The sequence below is a fragment of the Sorex araneus genome, chromosome 1 (assembly GCF_027595985.1).
Source record: "Sorex araneus isolate mSorAra2 chromosome 1, mSorAra2.pri, whole genome shotgun sequence".
Lineage (NCBI taxonomy): Eukaryota > Metazoa > Chordata > Mammalia > Eulipotyphla > Soricidae > Sorex > Sorex araneus.
The window spans coordinates 72,525,623-72,546,781 of NC_073302.1; the positions used below are offsets into that span (position 1 = coordinate 72,525,623).

General features: G+C 39.8%; 1 protein-coding gene across 1 annotated transcript in view; it reads left to right on the forward strand.

The window, feature by feature from the left end:
• PGM5 (phosphoglucomutase 5) overlaps nucleotides 1-21,159 on the forward strand; it is a 234,500-nt gene that overhangs the window by 28,649 nt on the left and 184,692 nt on the right. The window contains exons 2-6 of the mRNA XM_055135630.1: nucleotides 5,679-5,841; nucleotides 9,685-9,831; nucleotides 15,217-15,342; nucleotides 18,115-18,305; nucleotides 19,801-19,955. Of these exons, the coding sequence (XP_054991605.1) occupies nucleotides 5,679-5,841; nucleotides 9,685-9,831; nucleotides 15,217-15,342; nucleotides 18,115-18,305; nucleotides 19,801-19,955 (782 nt within the window). The remainder of the gene's footprint in view (nucleotides 1-5,678; nucleotides 5,842-9,684; nucleotides 9,832-15,216; nucleotides 15,343-18,114; nucleotides 18,306-19,800; nucleotides 19,956-21,159) is intronic.

A 21,159-nucleotide genomic window follows, 5' to 3' on the forward strand; every position in this document is an offset into this window, starting at 1 on the left:
GTTTGGTCCCTTGAACCTCATGTCCTCACCCATATGGTACTGAGCATCTTTCCTGTGATTTCTGACCTCTTCCGGGTCAGAGCAGCCTGCATCACTGATCCTGGAACCAGACCAGCAGAACCTAATCCAGGTTGAGAACAGCAGGGTTGCTGCTGGGGTTGGCATCTATAATTTTTTTAATAGATGCTCATGTGATTCAGAAATATTAGGATCAGAAGTTACAAATATTTTTCAGATTCTTGAATCCACGAGTTCTCCTTCAAAGCTACAGCTAAGTTATACCATTGTTGACTTGGCTAAGTTATACCATTTGTTGATCTTTTACATTGTCTGCTTCAAGGTACTAACTAAATTGAGTTATATGAGTAAAAATATTTTTACAAGAACAAATGGAACATACTCTATCATGGTTCTGGATAATAATATGAGTGTAATAATTACCCAGTGTCTTTTATATCTTCAAAAATGGGATCACTAGCAAAAAAATTTATTTTATTTTATTTATTTTTTGTCATCTGGACTTTATTGATCTAATAAAATTACATTAAGAATTGAAATGAATTATACATTATTATGCTCATGTTTCCCCCATACAAAGTTCGAGAACCCATCCCTTCACCAGTGCCCATTCTCTACCACCAGTAAACCCAGCATCTCTCCCACCCTCCCCAGTCCCGTCTCCTCCCCCCCCCCCCACACTGCCACTATGGCAGGGTATTCCCTTTTGTTCTCTCTCTCTGATTAGGTGTTGTGGCTTGCAATAAAGGTGTTGAGTGGCCATTGTGTTCAGTCTCTAGTCTACATTTGGCACGCATCACCCTTCCCCCGCATGACCTCCGATCACATTTTACTTGGTGTTCCCTTCTCTGAGTTGCCCAGAATGAGAGACCAGCCTCCAAGCCGTGGAGTCAACCTCCTGGTACTTGTTTCTACTATTCTTGGGTGTTAGTCTCCTAGTCTTTTATTCTATATTCCACAGATGAGTGCAATCTTTCTGTCTGTCTCTCTCTTTCTGACTCATTTCACTTAGCATGATACTTTCCATGCTGATCCACTTATATGCAAACTTCATGACCTCATTTTTTCTCTCAGCTGCATAGGATTCCATTGTATAGATGTACCAAAGTTCAACCAGTCATCTGTTCTAGGGCACTCGGGTTTTTTCCAGATTCTGGCTATTGTAAACAGTACTAGCAAACAAATTTTAATGTAGAAAGCTAGAGTCATTTTTTTCCCTTATGGCTCTGTATTAGTGATTCATTGCTGTGCAAAAAATGATAACAGAACTTAGTGACTTACAACAAGAGCTAACATTGTCACAGAGCTTCTGTGTGACAGGAGATATTTTATTTTAAGTATGAACTCTCATGAAGTCCCAGTCATCTATTAGTGGGAGCTTTGTTATCTGAAGGCTTTATGGAGGCTGGGAAGTGGATTTTGATGATTGGCAGGAAGCCTAAGTTCTACCCCATAAATGTGCATACATACAACTCAAATTTCTTCATGACCTGATGACTGGTGTCCCTTGGGGGAAATGATCCAAGAGAGGAAACCTTGTACACAATGCTCTCAAGAGTGTTTTTGCTGAGTAGGTGAAATTGGAACAAAAATGCAAAGGACAGGAGGAGAGAGGCATATGAATACTTGGGTCAGAGTGTTCTAAGCAGGGGAAAGAGCAAATGAAAAGGTCTTGATTGTATTTTATGTGTTTAAGGAATAATAAACCAGATTGTGTGGCTAGAACAGAGCGAGAGAGGAAAGGGAAGGATGATGATAAGGGTCTTACAAGACTTGATTAGGCTTCACCTTGGGTGAGTGGCAGACAAGGATCATCATCAGAGAGTTCTACCGCTATGCCATGGTTGGACTACTCTGTCCTTGATCTTCTAAAATGTAATGACAACCAGGTCATACTTCTACTGCTTAAAACACCAGTGCTGTGTTCCCATAGCAATTAGAATAAAATTCAAATCTCCTTAGCTCTCACTAGTGTTTTTATTGTAACTATTCAATTTGAAATCTCATTAATTTCTAGTTCAGTCCCTGCTCATTTCCTGACCAACATGAATCCAACTGGTAATTTATTGTTAATAGTTTATAATATGTCTCCTCTGTTCAAAAAGATGTACTCTGAGGGTGTTGTGTGTGTGAGGGTCTTTCTAAAAAAATCATTGCAGGAGTGCCTTAGTTTTTGACTTCTTTGTTTGCTTTTGTACTTTACTGGATCTGCCCTCGTTGTCATGGTTGGTACATGACCATCATTTAGCACTGCTGTGCTTGGTGCCAGGGTAACTGCCATGCAGAGAGATGCTAGGGTGTATTCTGACATTTTGGCTGCATCATTTTACCTCAGACTTCCATGCACAAATGAATGACTAATATCCCCGGCCTTTTAGAAGTGTATGTTATGCCACTTTGCTTTTATGAAAGACACTGTTTCTTTTGTTTTAATTAATTTTTTATTGAATCACCATGAAAAAAGTTACAAAGCTTTCAGGTTTAAGTCTAAGACATACAATGATCAAACCCCCATCCCTTCACCAGTGCATATGTTCCACCACTAAGAACCCCAGTATACCCTCCATCCCCCCCCACCTGTGTGGCTAATGATCTTCACTTTACTCTCTCTATACTTTGGATACATTCAACATTTCAACAGAAAACTCACTATTATTATTTGGAATTTCCCCGCAACAATCAAGCCTGCTGAAAAGGCATCATTTGATAATTTTTTTTCCGTTGCCGAGAATGAAGAGTATATAAGGTTTTGGATTTCTGGTATTTTAATAATTAAGTCCAGAGAAATTTCTGCCAGAAGTTGCTGCGTCACTGCAAGCTTGTACCTCCAGTTAGTGGGCCCCACAAGATGGCGGTCGCCACCACCACCACTGCGGAAAGGATACGCTGAGAGAGGAAAAACCTTTCCCCTCCCGGGGCGGCATGGGGGTCACAGCTCAGTTCACAGTCTAGAGGCATTTCTTTAAGAAGCCGCTGGGTGCTGAAAGTAGTTAGTAGGCCTCTGGGATCATAGACCTGTTTCTTTTAACTGGAAGAAATCCAAAGAGGATATTCATTTTTACTACTCAAGGTGAAAATTGAAAATAGTATTCAGCGCGTTTTGCAGTAGCTGCCCTAGGGACATTGTGTACCCCAAGCTACAAGATTGACTCTGTCATGCTCCGTCTCTAGAAGCTGCTTCCTATTGATCTTTAACTTTTACCACTTTTTCAATAGGTGGTGTGTTATTTTAGGCTATTTTAGATTATTTTACAACATAGGCTTTAGGTCTGGTGTTACTAATTTTTTTTAATAGCACTATAATGCTAAGTGCCAACTTCTTTATACCTTTTTAACTTATGAAAGTTTTCATGGATAGACTACACTTTCAGATAGCTAGGAAAACTTGTATCTAAAATTAAGGAAGAAGGTCATATTAAAATACCAGTTCTTAAAAAAATTTCTTTGGGGGCTCTCCCAAACAGATTTCAGGGAATCCAGGGTCCACTCTCAGTGATTCTTGGCTGTCAGTGATTTAGTGTTTAGGGTCTGAGGATGTGGTAATGGACCATCCCAGTGGTGCTGAGAGAGGGTTGAGGGAAACACCTGGAAGTGCTCAGGTGTTTCCAGCACTGCACCCTGTGGTGTTTCAGGGGCCCACGTTGTGTTGGATACCAAACTCTGGTCAGGAGTATGCAAGATATGCACCCTAACCCTGTACCATCTTTCCAGCCAATAAAATACTGGTTCTTATTCAGTAGGTCTTGAATGGGACCTGATACTCTGATTTCTACCAAACTTATAGGTCATACTTGTGGAGCTGGTCCTTAGAGTCACAAGGACGTTGAAATCATCTGTAGAGCCTTAAAAACAAATAACTAGTTCCTATCCTTGGAGATTTAATAGAATTAGTTGGGTTGTGGTATGAATTTGATAGGCATCATAAATGATGTCCCCTTGTTTGCAGCAACATTGTATTGGATGAACCATTGTATTGGATGTTTATCATTTCCAAACAAAGCATATAACATACAGCTCTGTAGTGACATTTCTTTCTCTTTCTTCTTGTCTCTCCCCCTCCCTCCTTCCCTCCTTCCCTCCTTCCCTCCTTCCCTCCTCCCTCCCTTCCCTCCCTCCTTCCTTCCTTCCTTCCCTCCCTCCCTCCCTCCCTCCCTCCCTCCCTCCCTCCCTCCCTCCCTCCCTCCCTCCCTCCCTCCCTCCCTCCTTCCTTCCTTCCTTCCTTCCTTCCTTTCTTCCTTTCCTTCCTTCCTTCCTTTCCTCCCTCCCCCCTTCCTTCCTTTCCTCCCTCCCTCCTTCCTTCCTTCCTTCCTTTCCTTCCTTCCTTCCTTCCCTCCTTCCTTCCTCCCTCCCTCCCTTCCTTCCTTCCTTTCCTTCCTTCCCTTCCCTCCTTCCCTCCTTCCTTCCTTCGTTTCCTTCCCTCCTTCCTTCCTTCCTTCCTTCCTTCCTTCCTTCCTTCCTTCCTTCCTTCCTTCCTTCCTTCCTTCCTTCCTTCCTTCCTTCCTCCCTTCCCTCCTTCCTTCCTCCCTTCCCTCCTTCCTTCCTTCCTTCCTTCCTTCCTTCCTTCCTTCCTTCCTTCCTTCCTTCCTTCCTTCCTTCCTTCCTTCCTTCCTTCCCCTCCCTCCCTCCCTCCCTCCCTCCCTCCCTCCCTCCCTCCCTTCCTTCCTTCCTTCCTTCCTTCCTTCCTTCCTTCCTTCCTTCCTTCCTTCCTTCCTTCCTTCCTTCCTTCCTTCCTTCCTTCCTTCCTTCCTTCCTTCCCCTCCTAGTGGTGCTCAAAGTTCTGTTCCCAGTGACCTCAGGGAGACGTATGTGTTGCCATTGACCTTGTGCAAGACAATCACTGTAACTCCTGTTCTATTTCTCCAGCCCCTGTTGCTTTCTTTAAACAAGGCAGTTTTTTAGTCTGACCCGACCCCACCATAGGTGACCCATAGAGCTCTGATCTCCATGACAGGGCAGTATTTTCAATGGTCCTGGCATGTGCAGTCACTTAGTAACACAACTAGAATCCTTGCCTTTGGGAACATAATCATCCTTAGCATAGTTAAAATATACCTGCTGATGACAGATTGTAGTTAGTTAGGATCCTGCCAGTGTGAATTTGTATTGAGGCAGAGAGTGTGGGTAATGCCAGCAAACACTCATTTCTTTTTTCTTGTGTTGTTAGCATGTTCACACACAGAGTATCTGAGCCAGGGACAGACTAAGAACTTGGGTGGTTCGGGCTAGACTCTAGGTCACCAAAACCAGTAAGACAAATGACAGGTTAATAAATGACCACTAGTCTGAAGTGATAGTACAGCAGGTAGGATGCTTGTCTTGTACGTGGCTGAACCCAGTTCCATCCCCAGCACCCTATGGTTTCCTGAGCACCAACTGCCAGGAGAGATCCTTAAGCACAGAGCTAGGAGGAATAAACCCTGAGCACCACTGGGTCTGACCCTCAATTAATTAATTAATTTAAAAACCCCACTAGATGTAAATGTCCTATATATTCCTGGAGATATTTGGCAGGAGAAGCAATGCCAAGGCTCTATCTGCTTCGCCCACAACTCCGATCTAAAGCTTACCAAACTCTTTTGGACAACTGATTATAGACTAAGAGCCTGCTGAAGTGCTTCATGCACCTGGATTGAGATAATTTTTTTTCCTGGCTGATCTAGATTGGGCGACTGATTATTGGTCAGAATGGCATCTTGTCTACCCCAGCTGTTTCCTGCATTATCAGAAAGATCAAGGCAGCAGGTGGAATCATCCTGACAGCCAGCCACTGCCCTGGAGGACCAGGCGGAGAGTTTGGAGTGAAGTTTAATGTTGCCAATGGAGGTAAGTAGTTCAGAATATAACTCATTGATCATCTCTTCTTTTTTCCTATTGTTTCTTTGTCTGTAATCATCCTCTGATGGTAGACAAGCAAGTTAGATAGGAAAGAGCTCAGAAAAATCCAATGATTCCCAGTTTTCCAGAGAGGCAGAACTAAAAGGACTTGAAGAGATTTATTAACAGGAATGGACTCATCTGATTGTGAAGGCTGAAAATCCCCAAGTTCTGTCGCTGGCAAGCTGGAGACCAGAAGTATTGATGGTATAGTTCTTATCATAGTCTGAAGGCCTGAGTAGCTGCTGAGCTGATTGGTATGATTCAGGATGAGGCTCAGGCAAAAGTGAATTCTCTCTTACTTAGTCTTCAGCTCTTCTAGGACTTCAGTGGGTTTGGTTGGAATTTACCTGCCCATTTTGGGGAAGGGTCATGTATTCTTCTTGTATACAGATTTAATTGTTAATCACACCCAGAAATACCCTTGCAGGCACACCCATAATAATGTTTAACCAGTTAGCTAGGCACTCTGGGGGCTCAGTTGAATTGACACCTAAAAATGATTCATCCTAGTGCCCAAGGTGACACAAAGAGGTGACATCATGGGATCTTGAACCTATTTGGCCTCTTGGTCCCCTGCACTCCTCAGTAAAGTGAACTAATTGAGAAGTTGATGTTTGTCTGATATGGAGTACTGAGAATTTTAAGTGAATACATGCCCTCATGGCCATTATGAATGATTAATTTTGTTTTATACATGACAAATTAATGTCTTGAGAGGCTGTTTTTTATTTTTTTCCCCTCAAGTTTACATGGCTTTTCTTTCTTTCTTTTTTAAAATTTCAATGAATCACCATGAGATACAGTTACAGACTTATAAACTTTCCTGATTGTGCTTCAGTCAATGTTTGAGTACCCATCCCTCCACCAGTGCCCATTCTTCATCACCAATGTTCCCAGTGTTCCCCCTCCCCAACCCCACTACATGGCTTTTCAAGACCTGACATATGATAGCTCAGTCTAAATCCTAAATTATCTTTTTCCTATCTGGTTTACTTTCTCTCACTGAAATACATAAAATTATTTTACTTTCTCTTATATTTATAAAAATTTATAGTTTGGAAGTCTTGGTAGGGTAGGATATGTAGGTAGAAGCAAATTTATAAAGCTCTGAATGTATTGAAGTAGAGAGAATGGTACCACATATTTATTACTTTGTTTTTCCATTTTGCATAGTTCTCCCCATACTTTAAACTAAATTACAATGGGAGGACATTTCACAACTAAACAACTCAATAGTTCTGAATTTGGCTCTCTAAAATCTAATCTATACTCATATTTTTTCAATTGTACCCCCAAATTATTACGGATATTTTGTTCAAATCAAATTAATCTCAGAAAAAAGAATTACATTGAATCAAGTTTCTTAAATGTCTTTCAATCTGGAATACTGAATCTATGTATCTAAGTGGGTGGGAGCTGAGTTTTAACCAATGTAACAGCTAACGAGAATATTCATTGCAAAGAGAATATTTATTATCTTCCCTCTTCTTCCAAGAAATTTGGACATTATCCAAAAAGGGGGAAGAACTTTGTTTATGTCAAGTGGTAAAGATAAACAATTTTATCTTTAACATTTATCTTTATGTAAACATTTCTTAGGAAATGTTCTCTCTAAAGATATGCCTAGGGAAGACTGGTTCTACCAAATAACATACCTAGCACCTACATTTTTTCTTGTAGAAAATTTCAGGTGAAATATGCCATGTTGGGGACCAAAGCAATAGAACAGGCAGGGCTCTTGCTTGCATGTGGCATGGTTTCAAACCCTGACATTTCATATAGTCCCCCAAGCAGTGCCGACCTAGGTAAGCCATAGGAGTAAGCCCTGAATATTGCGGGTATGCACCCTTTCCAAAAAAAAAAAAAGCAAAAGAAAACATGTCATGTTTGGGCATTCTGGAAGGAGATAACATAAGAAATTGAATAGGCTCTGATAATAGCACATGTAGAGAAAAGTAGTACAGGAATCCCTTACTCTTTTTAAAAAAGTTATTTTTCTTGTTAAGTTCTGTGATTGACAGCACAGTTATTGGTGATCTCCCATCATGCTTAATGACAACATTCATCACCATCCCTAGTGTACCCACCTCTCTCCCCCAGGGCTCTCCAGGCTTTCCATTTTGGTCTCCTCTTCTACCCCAAACTCAATCTTGTGGCTCTGTTCTGTTGTGTTGCCTTTGGTCTCCTGTTGCTACCTGCTGTATATCTTTAGGTTCCATATATGAGTGAGATTCTTCATGGTTTTTGTTTTTTTTTTTTGCTTTTTGGGTCACAGCTGGCGATGCACAGGGGTTACTCCTGGCTCTGCACTCAGGAATTATTCCTGGCGGTGCTCAGGACCATATGGGATGCTGAGATTTGAACCCCGGTCAGCTGAGTGCAAGGCAAATGCCCTACCCACTGTGCTATTGCTCCAGCCCCAAGACACAGAATTTAAGGCATGACTTATTAGGCCTTGAGTAAAGTCAATTACAGCATATTATTATGATTTGTCACACTTTAAATGCTCAGTAGCCATGCATGTTTAGTGACTGGAGAGTGTAGTTATAAAGGTTGGACATAAAATAAATCAAGAAATCTTTTCTGTTTACAAGAAAGTTGGTGGGTAAGATTCAAATACAAAATTACTTATCTATCATGTACATTTAGAGCTTTCAATTCACTTGTTTATTTAAACCCCAATCTTTTGGCAAATAATCACTGTCATCCCGTTGCTCATCCATTTGTTCCAGCGGACACCAGTAATGTCTCCATTGTGAAACTTGTTGTTACTGTGTTTGGCATATCGAATGCACCATGGGTAGCTTGCCAGGCTCTGCCATGCGAGCGAGATACTCTCAGTAGCTTGCCAGGCTCTCCAAGAGGCAAATAATAAAAATTTTTAAAAAACAAAGAAAAAGTTATAAAAAAACTTTTGGCCAAAAAATCTAAACAGCCTTGCATTTATGGTATATAAATTAAAAAGGAAAGAAAACAAAGGGAGAACCAGTATTGAATTTATTTTTAATTTGTTTAAAGTCTGCTATAGTTATCAACTTAATTTTGTAAGGAAATAGATCAAATACTTCTAGATAAACCCTAATGGAAGAGCTTGGGAGTGGAGGCAGATATTACAGTGGGGAAAGTGCTTGCCTTGTGTGCAGTCAACCTGGATTCAATGCCTGGCATCTCATATAGTCCCATGGGCACTGCCAGCCATGATACCAGAGCACAATCAGGTATGGCCCCCAAACCAACACAACACAACTACAAAACACTTGGCAGTCTCCAGAAAATGTGGGTAGAAAAAAATTATCTTGTTAAACCCACATTAACAGGTTAATAGGATTTCTACTCCCAGACCTGTCTTTCTCTAGATGGGAAGTTGCATTTTAAATCTGGAATCCCTCACTTCTGTCAAGTACGTATCCTGTTTGTGTCTCATATCCTGAGTAAAACTGGTTGCATAATCAGGACTCCCTGGCAGGTGTGAAACTATTTTTAGGGAAGACATATCATTGCTTAGAAGTGGAGTAAAACAAACAAACGATTGGGCTATTGGCCTACATACAGCAGGTGAGACTGACCAAATTTCCTCCATAGTAGATGACTGCAGCATTAAAAAAAAACAAACCAAAAACCAAGGCTAATGGAATTGTGAACTGTTGTCCATTGTTTAGAGAACAAATGAATCTTTCTTCTGCTTGCTGTGGAGGAAGAGGTAACTAACACTCAAAGGAGGGCTCTGAATGAAATATGAAGCCCTTTAAAAAGATTTATTTTTGATGGTGCTTTACTTTCACATTTTAGGTCCTGCACCGGATGTTGTCTCAGATAAAATCTATCAAATCAGCAAAACAATTGAGGAATATGCCATCTGCCCTGATCTTCGAATCGACCTATCTCGACTAGGAAGGCAAGAATTTGATCTGGAGAACAAATTTAAACCATTTAGAGGTAATAAATTATGTCCTGAAGAAGTAGAATCACTTTTTAGATGGGGGTGGCTCTGGTTTCTGCAGACAAGGGACCTGTGAACGCTATTGAGTTATCTGTCCACTGTGACTCCTGTTACATACATGGAAGCTGATAGTGGAACAGAGAGAGGAGAGCAGCCAAAGCCTTTAGAACTAGCAATGCTCTAAGACTTATTCCCCTTATGAGATGTTCAACACAGTCAAAGTTTCAGGACTTATTCCAAGAATAAGCTGTAACTTGCTGCAATGTGCCTTCATTTTTTAAATCAACAAAATTGAAGATACTGGTATAAATGTTTTTGCTAAGAAAAGTAAAGAAAGTGGGGCTCTGAAAATTTTCTATGGGCATTTGAATCTGGAATCTGTGTTTATTTTCCAAGCCTGAACTATGCAGTTGATTTGGATTCGATGTGTAATTGTTTGTCATCTGCTTTGTGCTAAGCATGCTTTGGGAGGGCTTGCAAAGGAATTCAGCACACTAAATGGATTTAGGAAAGTGACTTAAAATTAGAAGATCATGGGACCTGGAATATGACTCAAAGGTGGAAAATGCATGATTGTGAGGTCAACCCCCAACCCCCATCCCTGCTGCCCTCTTGTGTTGAGGTGATAAGGAATGTCCCATTTTTGTAATTCCTTGTCTTGGAACAGTGCTGAAAGCACTTCCTTATCAATTTCAGGATTATGAGTTCAACCCTAATGCTGTAAGCTATTAAGGATCTAAGCTATTAAGGTCCCTGAGGATGCCTCTGTGACTTAGGAAGTACCCAGGGCAAGTACGAGGTTGTGCATGAAACATGTAATTTAAAAAAATTTTCTCTTACATTTTTCCATTTATTTTTTAATTGAAAAACAATAATATGCACATTTACATAGTTGTTCATGATTGGTTTCAGTCATACTATGTTCTAACACCCATCCCGTCACCAGCGTACTTTTCCCACCATTGAGTTTCCCTCTTGCTCCCCCACCCCTTCATCCCACCACTTGCCACTATGGCAGGCACTTTTCTTCTCTCTCTCTCCTTCTATATCTCTCTTTGGGGCCTTATAGTTAGCTATACAGATAATGAAAGGTTATCAGGTATATCCATTTACCTGTGCCCTTCACCACTGCCCCCCCCTCTTGTGGCAAGCTTCCAATCATTGACCTGTTTACCCTCACCTTGGATATTAGTCTCATTTTATATCACTGTCACTGTCATCCCATTGCTCATCAATTTGCTTGAGTGGGCACCAGTAACATCTCCATTGTAAGACCTTGTTATAGTTTTTGGCAAATCAAATACGCCAAGGGTAGCTTGCCAGGCTCTGCCACACGGGCGATATATATATAAATATATATGTATATATGTGTGTGAATGTGTGTATATATATATATATCACTGTAGCACTATCGTCATGTTGCTTATCTATTTGCTCCAGTGGGTACATATATATATGTATATATATATATGTTGCAAAAATGAATGCAGTCATTCTATACGTGTCCCTCTCCTTCATTTCACTCAACATGATACTCTCCATATCCATTCATTTATACACAGATTTCATGACTTCATTCTTCCTAATAGCTACATAGTATTCCATTGTGTCAATGTATCATAGTTTGTTTATCCAGTTATCTGTTTTCAGGCTCTGGGGTTTTTCCAGATTCTGGTTATTGTGAATGGTGCTGCAATGTACATCGAAGCACAGATTACATTTCTGTTGTGTGAAACATGTAATTTAAGTTAAAAATAGATGAAATACCTGGCTATGACCATAGTATTTTAGCTATAGAGAAGAGCTTGGCTGTTCAGGGGTGGCTGTGTTGAGCTCACATCCTATACTTTTCTTAAAAGATTTTGAGTCAATTGCTTGGTTAGTTGTTCAGCTGAAATTAGTTTAAAACCACATGATACCTATAAAAAATGGTTTGCTTTAATAATTCTAGTTGGGAACATATACACACAATGGTTTGACAACTAAAATGAAGGGTTATATATTAAGTAACTAAAATATGCGTGATTACTTGTTTGGAAAAACTGGGCAATAAAATGATTAAAAATTGGGCCTCACCATTAGGAAGGAGTTACTATAATTCATGTCGTTTACTTATTAATAAATGCATTATTTAGTTTTGGGTATCTTCACTGTTGGTCTAGCTTACCAAGACACCCACATCTTTGGTGAACTCAGGTTCAGGCCCAGATTCCTCAGTCAGTGGTAGTTTGATGAGTTTTTCAAAATGCAGTAGATACGCAGAAGTGAGTAGAGATACTTGTTGGCTCCCAAGAGTTTGGAGATAAGTGTTAGAGATGATTTATATGCTGTGTACTTGCCATTTTAAATGTTGAGCAAAGCTTGAGTTAATTGAAAACAAATCAGTCCTTGGCATTTCATGTAAAAGGTCAGTTGTATGGACTCTTTGATATAAACTTTCAATTTTCACTGAATTCTAACTTGCCTCCTTCCTTTTTTTTTAAAATCCCCCCTTCTTAAAAAGTTTTCTTGTTACTGTAGAAAATACAGCAGGTAGCATGGTTCTAAATAGTTGCCCCATTGTTCTTTGTCACTAGCAAGTTCATAGTATAATGATAAGTAATTTTTTCATAGAAAGATAAAGTTGAAGAAATAAAATAGGGACATTAAGAAGGATAAAATGAAACATGCTTTCCTTTTCCTTATTATGAGAGGTGTCAACCCTAGTTTCTGAATACTAAGTGCCTACTCATAAGTGAACTTTGCATTGAATTGCGAAAACTTTCCCTGTTGCTTTACAGATGTCAGATATTCCTTTTCCTTATCAGTGTGTCACATACATATCTTGACTACATTTAAATGTTCCATCTCATACCTTGTCCTTACATTTCACTACTATCTAGTATAGTATGTATTCTGGATTTCCACTTTTAAAAATTATTGTAGTTTTGGAGTACTGTGCCAGTTGAAACAAAATTTGAAGCCAAACTGACAACCAGTTTTGCTTTTTTATCTTTTTTGGCGGCAAAATTGCCTATCGCCAATTAGTTATTTGGCAAAAATTACTCATGGCCAAGAACTTGAATTTATGGGATTGTGCTGCATGTACATGCCAAATATCCTTAGGCAAGTGGCTCAAGAATGAAAGAATTGCAATATGATTGCCCAAAATATCCAATATTCTAGAGTACGTAAAACTCAATGAGTTCTTTATATAAGCTTTTACTTAATAAATCTATGTTTTTCAGGGTGGAGGCAGGGACATACTCAGTAGTACTCAGGGCTGATTCCTGGCTTTGCAGTCAGGAATCACTCTTTACTGATGCCAGGGATTGAACCTAGTTCAGCTGCATGCAAAGCAAGTGCCCTATCTGCTGGACTATGATCTGCTTTTTATAGTGACCACATCCTGCTGTGCCTGGGGGCCAGCAGGGTTATAGCCAGGATCCTGGGGGCAGGTGGCATCTGGTGTAAGGAGCCAGCTCAGGACCTCAACACATGTGCTGCACCACTTGACCATATCCCTGATACCTGATTAAAAAAATATGGTAAAGCATGCAAAACACAGTTATAATCTAGCATTTAGGATCACATAAATTAATTTTGAATTGTTTTTATATTAATATTCTCATTCAAAAGATGAATAGGAGCTACCTACATGCCTTAAAAAGTAATTATATCAATTCACTATTTTCATTTCAGGGGCTCCCATGCAGTTCTCAGGAGGCAGAAGGACTCCTTTCAGTAATTCTCTGCCCACAGGGCCCGCAGTTTCACATGAACCCTGTAGTGCTAGGGACTACCTGGGTCACCCTGTTGGTGCTGGGTGGGTGCCTCCAGGGCTGCACCCACGAACACTTGGGGGGTCGTGTGTCACTAGGGATTGAAATGGAGTTCACTGTGTGTGGGACATACACCTTAACCCCCCTACACTATCACTTTAGCCTAATTACATTAATTGTTTTATTTATGTATTTACTTATCTATGGGTTTCAGGCCACACTGATGGTGCCAGGGATTATTCCTCACAGTGCTCAGGGGACCATATAGGGTGTCAGAGATTGAACCTGGGTTGACCAGGCAAGCACCCCGACTACTGTACTATCTCTCTGGTCTATAACTACATCTATTTAAATGATACATGTACTCTGTTGATATAGGTGCAAAGAAAAATATTTTTAAATATACATTTGATGAAATAAGTGGTAGTTTATATTATCTCTTAAAATATTATCCACATTGAACTAAATCAAATCTTGTACCTGGAGCTGATGAAAGTTATCAAAGTTTGATTAGTAATATTGTTACTAAGGGTTGTTTCACAACTCCAAGGTAGATTTTATTTGAAAAAGTGGTAAAACAATGTACATACGTTTCAAACTTTAACTACACATTTAGACAGCAGGTTTCTGAACCAATCTTACTGCCTAAAGAGGAAAATATTTACTATTGCTAGGAAAAATATTCCTGGTGATTAATTATGTACTGATGGCCAACTTTGAAAAATGAACATATTGTGGATTTTTATGTATTTATCTGTCAAAAATGAAAAAGACTTGAATTTCTACTCATTGATTTGTATGGAACACTATCATTGAAAACAAAAAACATTTGTTTTCAATGACAAGCTTTGGCATTCACCTTCAAGTGCCCCATTGGTACTAGGTTGCATTGCATGAAACTTCACCTGAATTTAGGAACATGTTTTTGTGCCAATTCTGATACTTCATCTAGTGGTCAAAATGGTATTTAATGAATCGGGGTCACTGCTAATGTCACTCCATGATTTGTTTTCTACTAGTTATGTCAGTTTTTGGCCAGTCTCACAGTAAACATAACTAGTTTGTGAGATACCACTTTTTTGGTTTGGTTTTGTTTTGGACCACACCTGATGGTGCTCAGGGCTTACTCTTGGCTCTGTGTTCAGGGATCACTCCTGACAGGACTTGAGGGACCATATGAAGTCCCAGGGATTGAATTTGGGTCAGTCACATGAAGGGCAAGAGCCCTATCCACTGTACTCTCTTCAGCCCCTACAAAAATACCTTTTTGTTAACACTAATGTGTATGTATTTTGTGGGAAGAACATAGCAATAAGAAGGTGAGGGTAGTTAATGGGGCATAGTTTTATCTGAATAACTTCATTTTAGTGGGTGACTTTTCATTTGAAAAGAATTAATAACTTGGTATTATTTACAAGCATTGATCAACTGATATGTCTGTGTCATCTTGACAGTGCTTAAATTTTAATTTTTTTCTATAAATGAATGTTTCATTTCCAATAAAATGGGTGAAGTTATGAGGGGATTGTGATTGAAATTACATGGCATTGGGAAAGGGATTATGAGAATAGACTTCATGGATATGATCACTTATGTTTCCCAATGTTTTCCTATCTTTAGTAGAGATAGTGGATCCAGTGGATATCTATCTTAACCTCCTTCGGAACATCTTTGACTTTAATGCCATCAAGAGTTTGCTGACTGGACCCGGGCAACTGAAGATCCGAATTGATGCGATGCATGGAGGTAAGCGACTGGTCATCTACCAACTGGGCAAGAATGTAAGGGTAACCTAGACCCATATTGGGATTCAGAGATTCAGAGAAAGTTTAGTTTTTTTTTAAATTTTATTGAATCACCATGTGGAAAGTTACAAAGTTCTCAGGCTTATGTCTCAGTTATACAATATTCAAACACCCATCCCTTCACCAGTGCCCATATTCCACTACCAAAAACCCCAGTATACCTCCCGCCCCCGCCCCCCCCACCCTCAACTGCATAACTGATGAATTTCACTTCATTTTCTCTTTACCTTGATTACATTCCATATTTCAAGACAAAACTCACTATTGTTGATGGAGTTTCCCCCCAAGAAAGACAGCCCTACTACCAAGGAAGCATTTGATAATTAGTTTCCCATTGCTTAGAATGAAGAGATATGTAGTCCCACTGCTCCAAGTACATAACTCTTTTTTTTTCCTTTTCCCTTTTATTTTTTCTCATCCCCCTTCCCGTGCCTCATAATATGGTGGATGCCACACCGCGTTTCTCCCCGAAAATGGGAAAAGAACCAGGAAAGAGGGATATTTCCTCTTCTTGGCTGGCGTGGGGCTATGGCTTAGTTCACAGTCTAGAGAAATGGCTGCTACTTTGATTACCTTAAATATTTCAACAAAAAAACTCACTGTTATTGTTTGGAATTTCCCCCCGAAGTCAGACCTGGAAACCGTTTCACATTGCTGACAATTAAGAGATGTTAAGTCGTACAGCCGCTGCCTTGGCCGCGCGGTTTTGGATTTCTGTATAATGTCCAGGGAAAATTCTGCCAGAAATTGCATAGCCCAGCTCACAGTCCCAGTGCATTGCTGTAGGAAGCTGCTCTGGATGCCAAAATGGGTTAGAAGAACTCTGGAATCAGTCTTTAGGAGCAGAGGGTCTATTTTGCGCTCAGCAGCTCCGGATTTATCTGGGCCAAGGGCGTGTCAGTAACGCCCACTTCCCATGGTTGCCTATGAGCCCCAAATTGTAAAAACTGTATACCTCTGGGTTAGGAGTCTTTGAAGGTGGCTCTCGACACGTGGATATTGCTGCCGCCGCCGTTTTCCGTGCAGAAAAACAAGGTGGAAAGGAAAAATCCATCCCCGTGCAGCGCGAAGTTGTAGCCCAGCTCACAATCCCAGTGCATTGCGGTAGGAAGCTGCTCTGGATGCCAATATGGGTTAGAAGACCTCTGGAATCAAAGTCTTTAGGAGCAGAGGGTCCTGAGGAAGTTTAGATTTTTTTTGATACTCACACAACAAAGTTCAGACATTTGGAATGCTCTAGAATAGTTTCCCTCTCTCTTTCTAAACATTTAAAAAAATTGTAGTCACCATGATTTATAGGTTTACAATACTGTCAATGATAGGGTTACATGTATACAACATTCCAACGTACACTTGGGATTGAGGATCCTGATTGGACTGATCTAAATTACCACCCTGGCTTTGAGTAAAGTTTACAGCAAAACCACCATGAATTAAGATGGAAAAGGGACTTGTTTTGTTTTCCAAAGGAAACTCAAGATGTTGCTACTGGCATAAGGGAAAATGGGTGTTGGGCAGGCAAAATCAAGTTTATATTGTACTAGTGGAAAATAAGTGGAAAACTATATTTAAGTCAACAGGATTCTATGATAGTCCCAACTAGATGATATATTCTACTCCAAATTCTGATTTGTTGTTTTAGTAATTATTAATATTTAAAGAACATCCTCTCCAAATGTATATTCTTCTTTCAAGTTCCTCCAGATATGGCCTATGGCCTCTTCTAAAAGCCTTAATTCACCCACCATCTCTTTCTTTTTTGGATCATACCTGGTGATGCCCAGGGATTACTTCTGGCTCTGCACTCAGGAGTTACACCTGGCAGTGTTTGGAGGACCATTTAGGATGCCAGGGATTGACCCCAGATCCACCACGTGCAAGAAAAATGCCCTACCCTATCGTTCCAGCCCCCCAAATTAACCTCCTCTTAATAATTTCATAAATATTTATTGGGAAGAGCTGTTCTGATGATTATAGTCACTTACCTATGGATGTGACTCATTATACACTAGATTAAGAGATCAGTAATGTAGGAACAGTGGTTCATAAAATAATAGTCTCTGTGACTAACATAGGAGCTTAATGGAAGATATTCCATAAATGTGTGGATTATTTGTTTTGCTTTGCGTTGTGTTGTATTTTGGGTCATATATCATTGTTCTCAGGACTTGCTCCTTGCTCTGCACTCAGGACCACTCATTGGTGGTGCTCAGGGAAACGTAATTGGTGCAGGGTAAGGTCAGCCATGTGCAACGCCAGGGCCTTACCCGCTGTCCTATCTCTCCAGCTCTCATAAACGTGTGTTGGACTGGAAACACTGTTCTTTAACATTTAGTTTGTTAAACATTCTTAGTTTTATCGGTTTCAGTGGTTTTCAATGTTTACTTCCATTGTTGACATAGTTAAAGTGATCGCAGAGACAGAGAACAGTTCTAGAGCCTTTTAGTGTTTTTGCATATATTTAACTGAAGCTTTTAATATGTAATAAGCAGTAGGCAATGAGTCATTTAATAAGTAGTTGATTTCTTTCTGGCACATAGTAGATGTTCAACAAATAATACCCAAAAAAGTATTAATCTGTTGTCTTAAAAAAACTTACAGAATTTATCATCTTCCATCCTTTGCTATTGAATTTGCTCTCATGTTCTAGCCACTACAAAATAATCTTTGTGTGTTCTGTAAAAATTTAATATAACTGTGTATCTTTTTCTAGTTATGGGACCTTATGTGAGAAAAGTCCTGTGTGATGAGCTGGGTGCGCCGGCGAATTCTGCAATTAACTGTGTTCCCTTGGAAGACTTTGGAGGGCAGCCTCCTGACCCAAACTTGACATATGCAACAACCCTTCTGGAAGCTATGAAAGGTGGAGAGTATGGGTTTGGAGCTGCATTTGATGCTGATGGGGTGAGTAAGAATGTTTTCTGCCTCGTGACTTTTATAAAACCTATTTTGTGTCTTTTTTTTTAGAAAACATGTTCACCACAGATACCTTTGTTGCATTACTAATTGTCTGCAGTAAATTTTATCACAGAGAGACAGTCAGAACACCAAACAAAAAGAGCATGGTAAATGTAAATGGGGAAAATGCAAAAATCTAAAGTACAACATGATGCAAAAAGTAAAAAATTCAAGATTGTTGAACACATTTATGAATGAGTCTAGATTTACTGGTTTTCTTGTGAGTTATACCTAAACATTTGTTTTCCAAGTCTTTCATTTGCTCCTTGTATTATATATATTTTTTAATATTCAATATTTGATTAAACTTACTTGACAGTGTGAAACCAGTTAGTGTAATGGAGAAATAAAGCTAAACAGGAAGGTAGTTAAATACAACAAAAGCCTGTTGAAGATGGTTTTCAGTAGGGAGACAAAACTAGTTAATTGATAGCTCTTTTCTCTCTTACAGAAAAGTTGCCTTCTGGCCAATTAGTTATGCAGCAAAAAAATGCTTATGAAAAAACTACCTAGAACCTCTCTTACTATACAATAAAAATTAGAAACTAGAGAACTAACAAACCTATTATGTATAACACATAACAGCTTTGTCTCTGCAGCTGCTTATATGTCTTATGGCTAAGGACTGCGATTATATAGTCACAAATTTTCTTAGTTCTAGTTCAACATAATTCTAGAAAGTGGTATTTCTATTAAAATGTTCATAAATTTTGGAGAGCAAGTGTAAAGGTTAACGACTTGTGTGTAGCTGACCCTGGTTCAATCCCCATGCGATCCCCATATGGTAACCCAAGCAATCCAGGATTGATCCCTGGTGCCAGAGCCAGGGGTAAGCTCTGAACAGGGCTAAGTGCGGTTCAAAACCAAAAATATGCCAGAGCAAAAGTACAATGGGTAGGACATTTGCCTTGCATGCAACTGAACTGGGTTCAATACCAGGCACCCCATATGGTTCCCTGATCCCCACCGGGAATGATCCCTGAGCACAGAGCCAGGAGTAAGCCCTGAGTACCACCAGATGTGGTCCCCAAACCAAAAGTAAATAAATAAGCAAAAAAAAAGGATTCCTGAAGTTAATTTTTATCTGAGGCTAGTTTTGTTCAAGGCCTCACGTTTAGAAACTAGATATTTCAGCAATAACCTCGATTCTATTTTGATCAGGGGTAGGGTTGGGTGGGCGGTGGAGTGAGTCAGGATTAAGTATATTGTGAAGTAATTGTGCACAGTGAAACTCGTGGGGGACTTTCCTTGTGCCAGTGTCCTAGACCCTATAATATTCAGGTTGAACGAGGAAGTTTCTTGTGCCCTCCATGGTTTCATCCCAGTTGTTTCGGATGGCTTATATATAGAATGGCAGTGAAGTAAATTGAGATGAATATGGGAATGGACTGTAGGCAGCAGATGTCTCTGTCTGACCATTTTCACGCATTCCTTTTCACAGGACCGTTATATGATCCTAGGCCAAAATGGCTTCTTTGTGAGCCCTTCTGATTCCCTGGCCATTATTGCCGCCAACCTCTCTTGCATTCCATATTTCCGTCAGATGGGGGTCCGTGGATTTGGAAGGAGTATGCCCACCAGCACTGCCTTGGATAGGTAAGCACAAAGTTCCTGAAAAATCTTCATGGTGGGCCTCAAGACCCCTCCATTTGTAGCTGTCACTCATGTTCTTCTACTACCCTAGGGACTTGTTGAAAGCCTGGGAACTTGGAAACGTGGGAGAGAGAATTGGGAGGGGACATGGAGAATCAGAGGAACTTAATTCTTGATCTGACCACTGATTAGTTGTGGAGACTTGGGAAACTTTTTTTTTATCCCTGTGCTTCGGCATTCTAATCTTTAAAATGAGGAGAAAAATAGCATTATCTTTCTGTGTATTGTTTTGAAGTATAAATGTGATTCATGTAAACCATTTGATAGAGTGCGTGCTATAAAGTGAATCCTTCATAAGTGATTACTCATAAAGCCAAATATAGTAAATGAAGTAGAAAGAACAAGGGTTTTAAGGTTAAATAATAGTATGTTAAATACTAGTTATACAGTTATTAGTGCCATGAAACAGGGATTATAGATTTGTTGTGTGAATAAAGTGATATTCACATACAAGTGTCCAATTGGAGATCTACTTACTAGGTAATATATTCTTTTTCATTCAGTTTTTGGCCACGCCAGAGTGTTCAAAGCTGGCTCTTAGCTCTACACTCAGAGATCACTTGTGGTAGCCTTGTGGGACCATATCAGGTGTGGAGGATTAAATCCAGGTTGGCCTCGTGCAAGGAAATTTCCCCACCTGGTGTACTATCTCTCCAGCCCCTCATTGCTAACATCTTTTTAATTTTGTCTAATATATGGGTCCGTTCCAGATGAGCTGTGCTATCACCCTGCTATGTGCATTCCTATACACTTCTTGTCATGAAGACTTTCATTTCTCCTGGGTAAATATCTAGAAATTGAATGCTGGTCACAGGGCTGATGGATGCTTAATTTATAAGAAATTGCCCAACTGTTTTCCATTTTAAGCTCTTATTTGCAATGTATTTGTTCCAGTTATTTCATACCTTCATCAGTATTTGGCGTTGCCTGCCTTTTAAATTTTAGTCATTCGAGTGAGTAAGTTTATCTCTGCTATACTACGTGTCTCATTAAGTTTTGGGTTTGCATCACATCATTGACTAGTGAGGTTGAGATCATATTCATATGCTTTTTTGTGCGACTGTTTTGGTTATGCGTTCAAAATGTATTTGTTTATTAAAAAATCAAGTTGTTTTTGGGGTATTGGCTTATATCAGTTCTTCCTGTT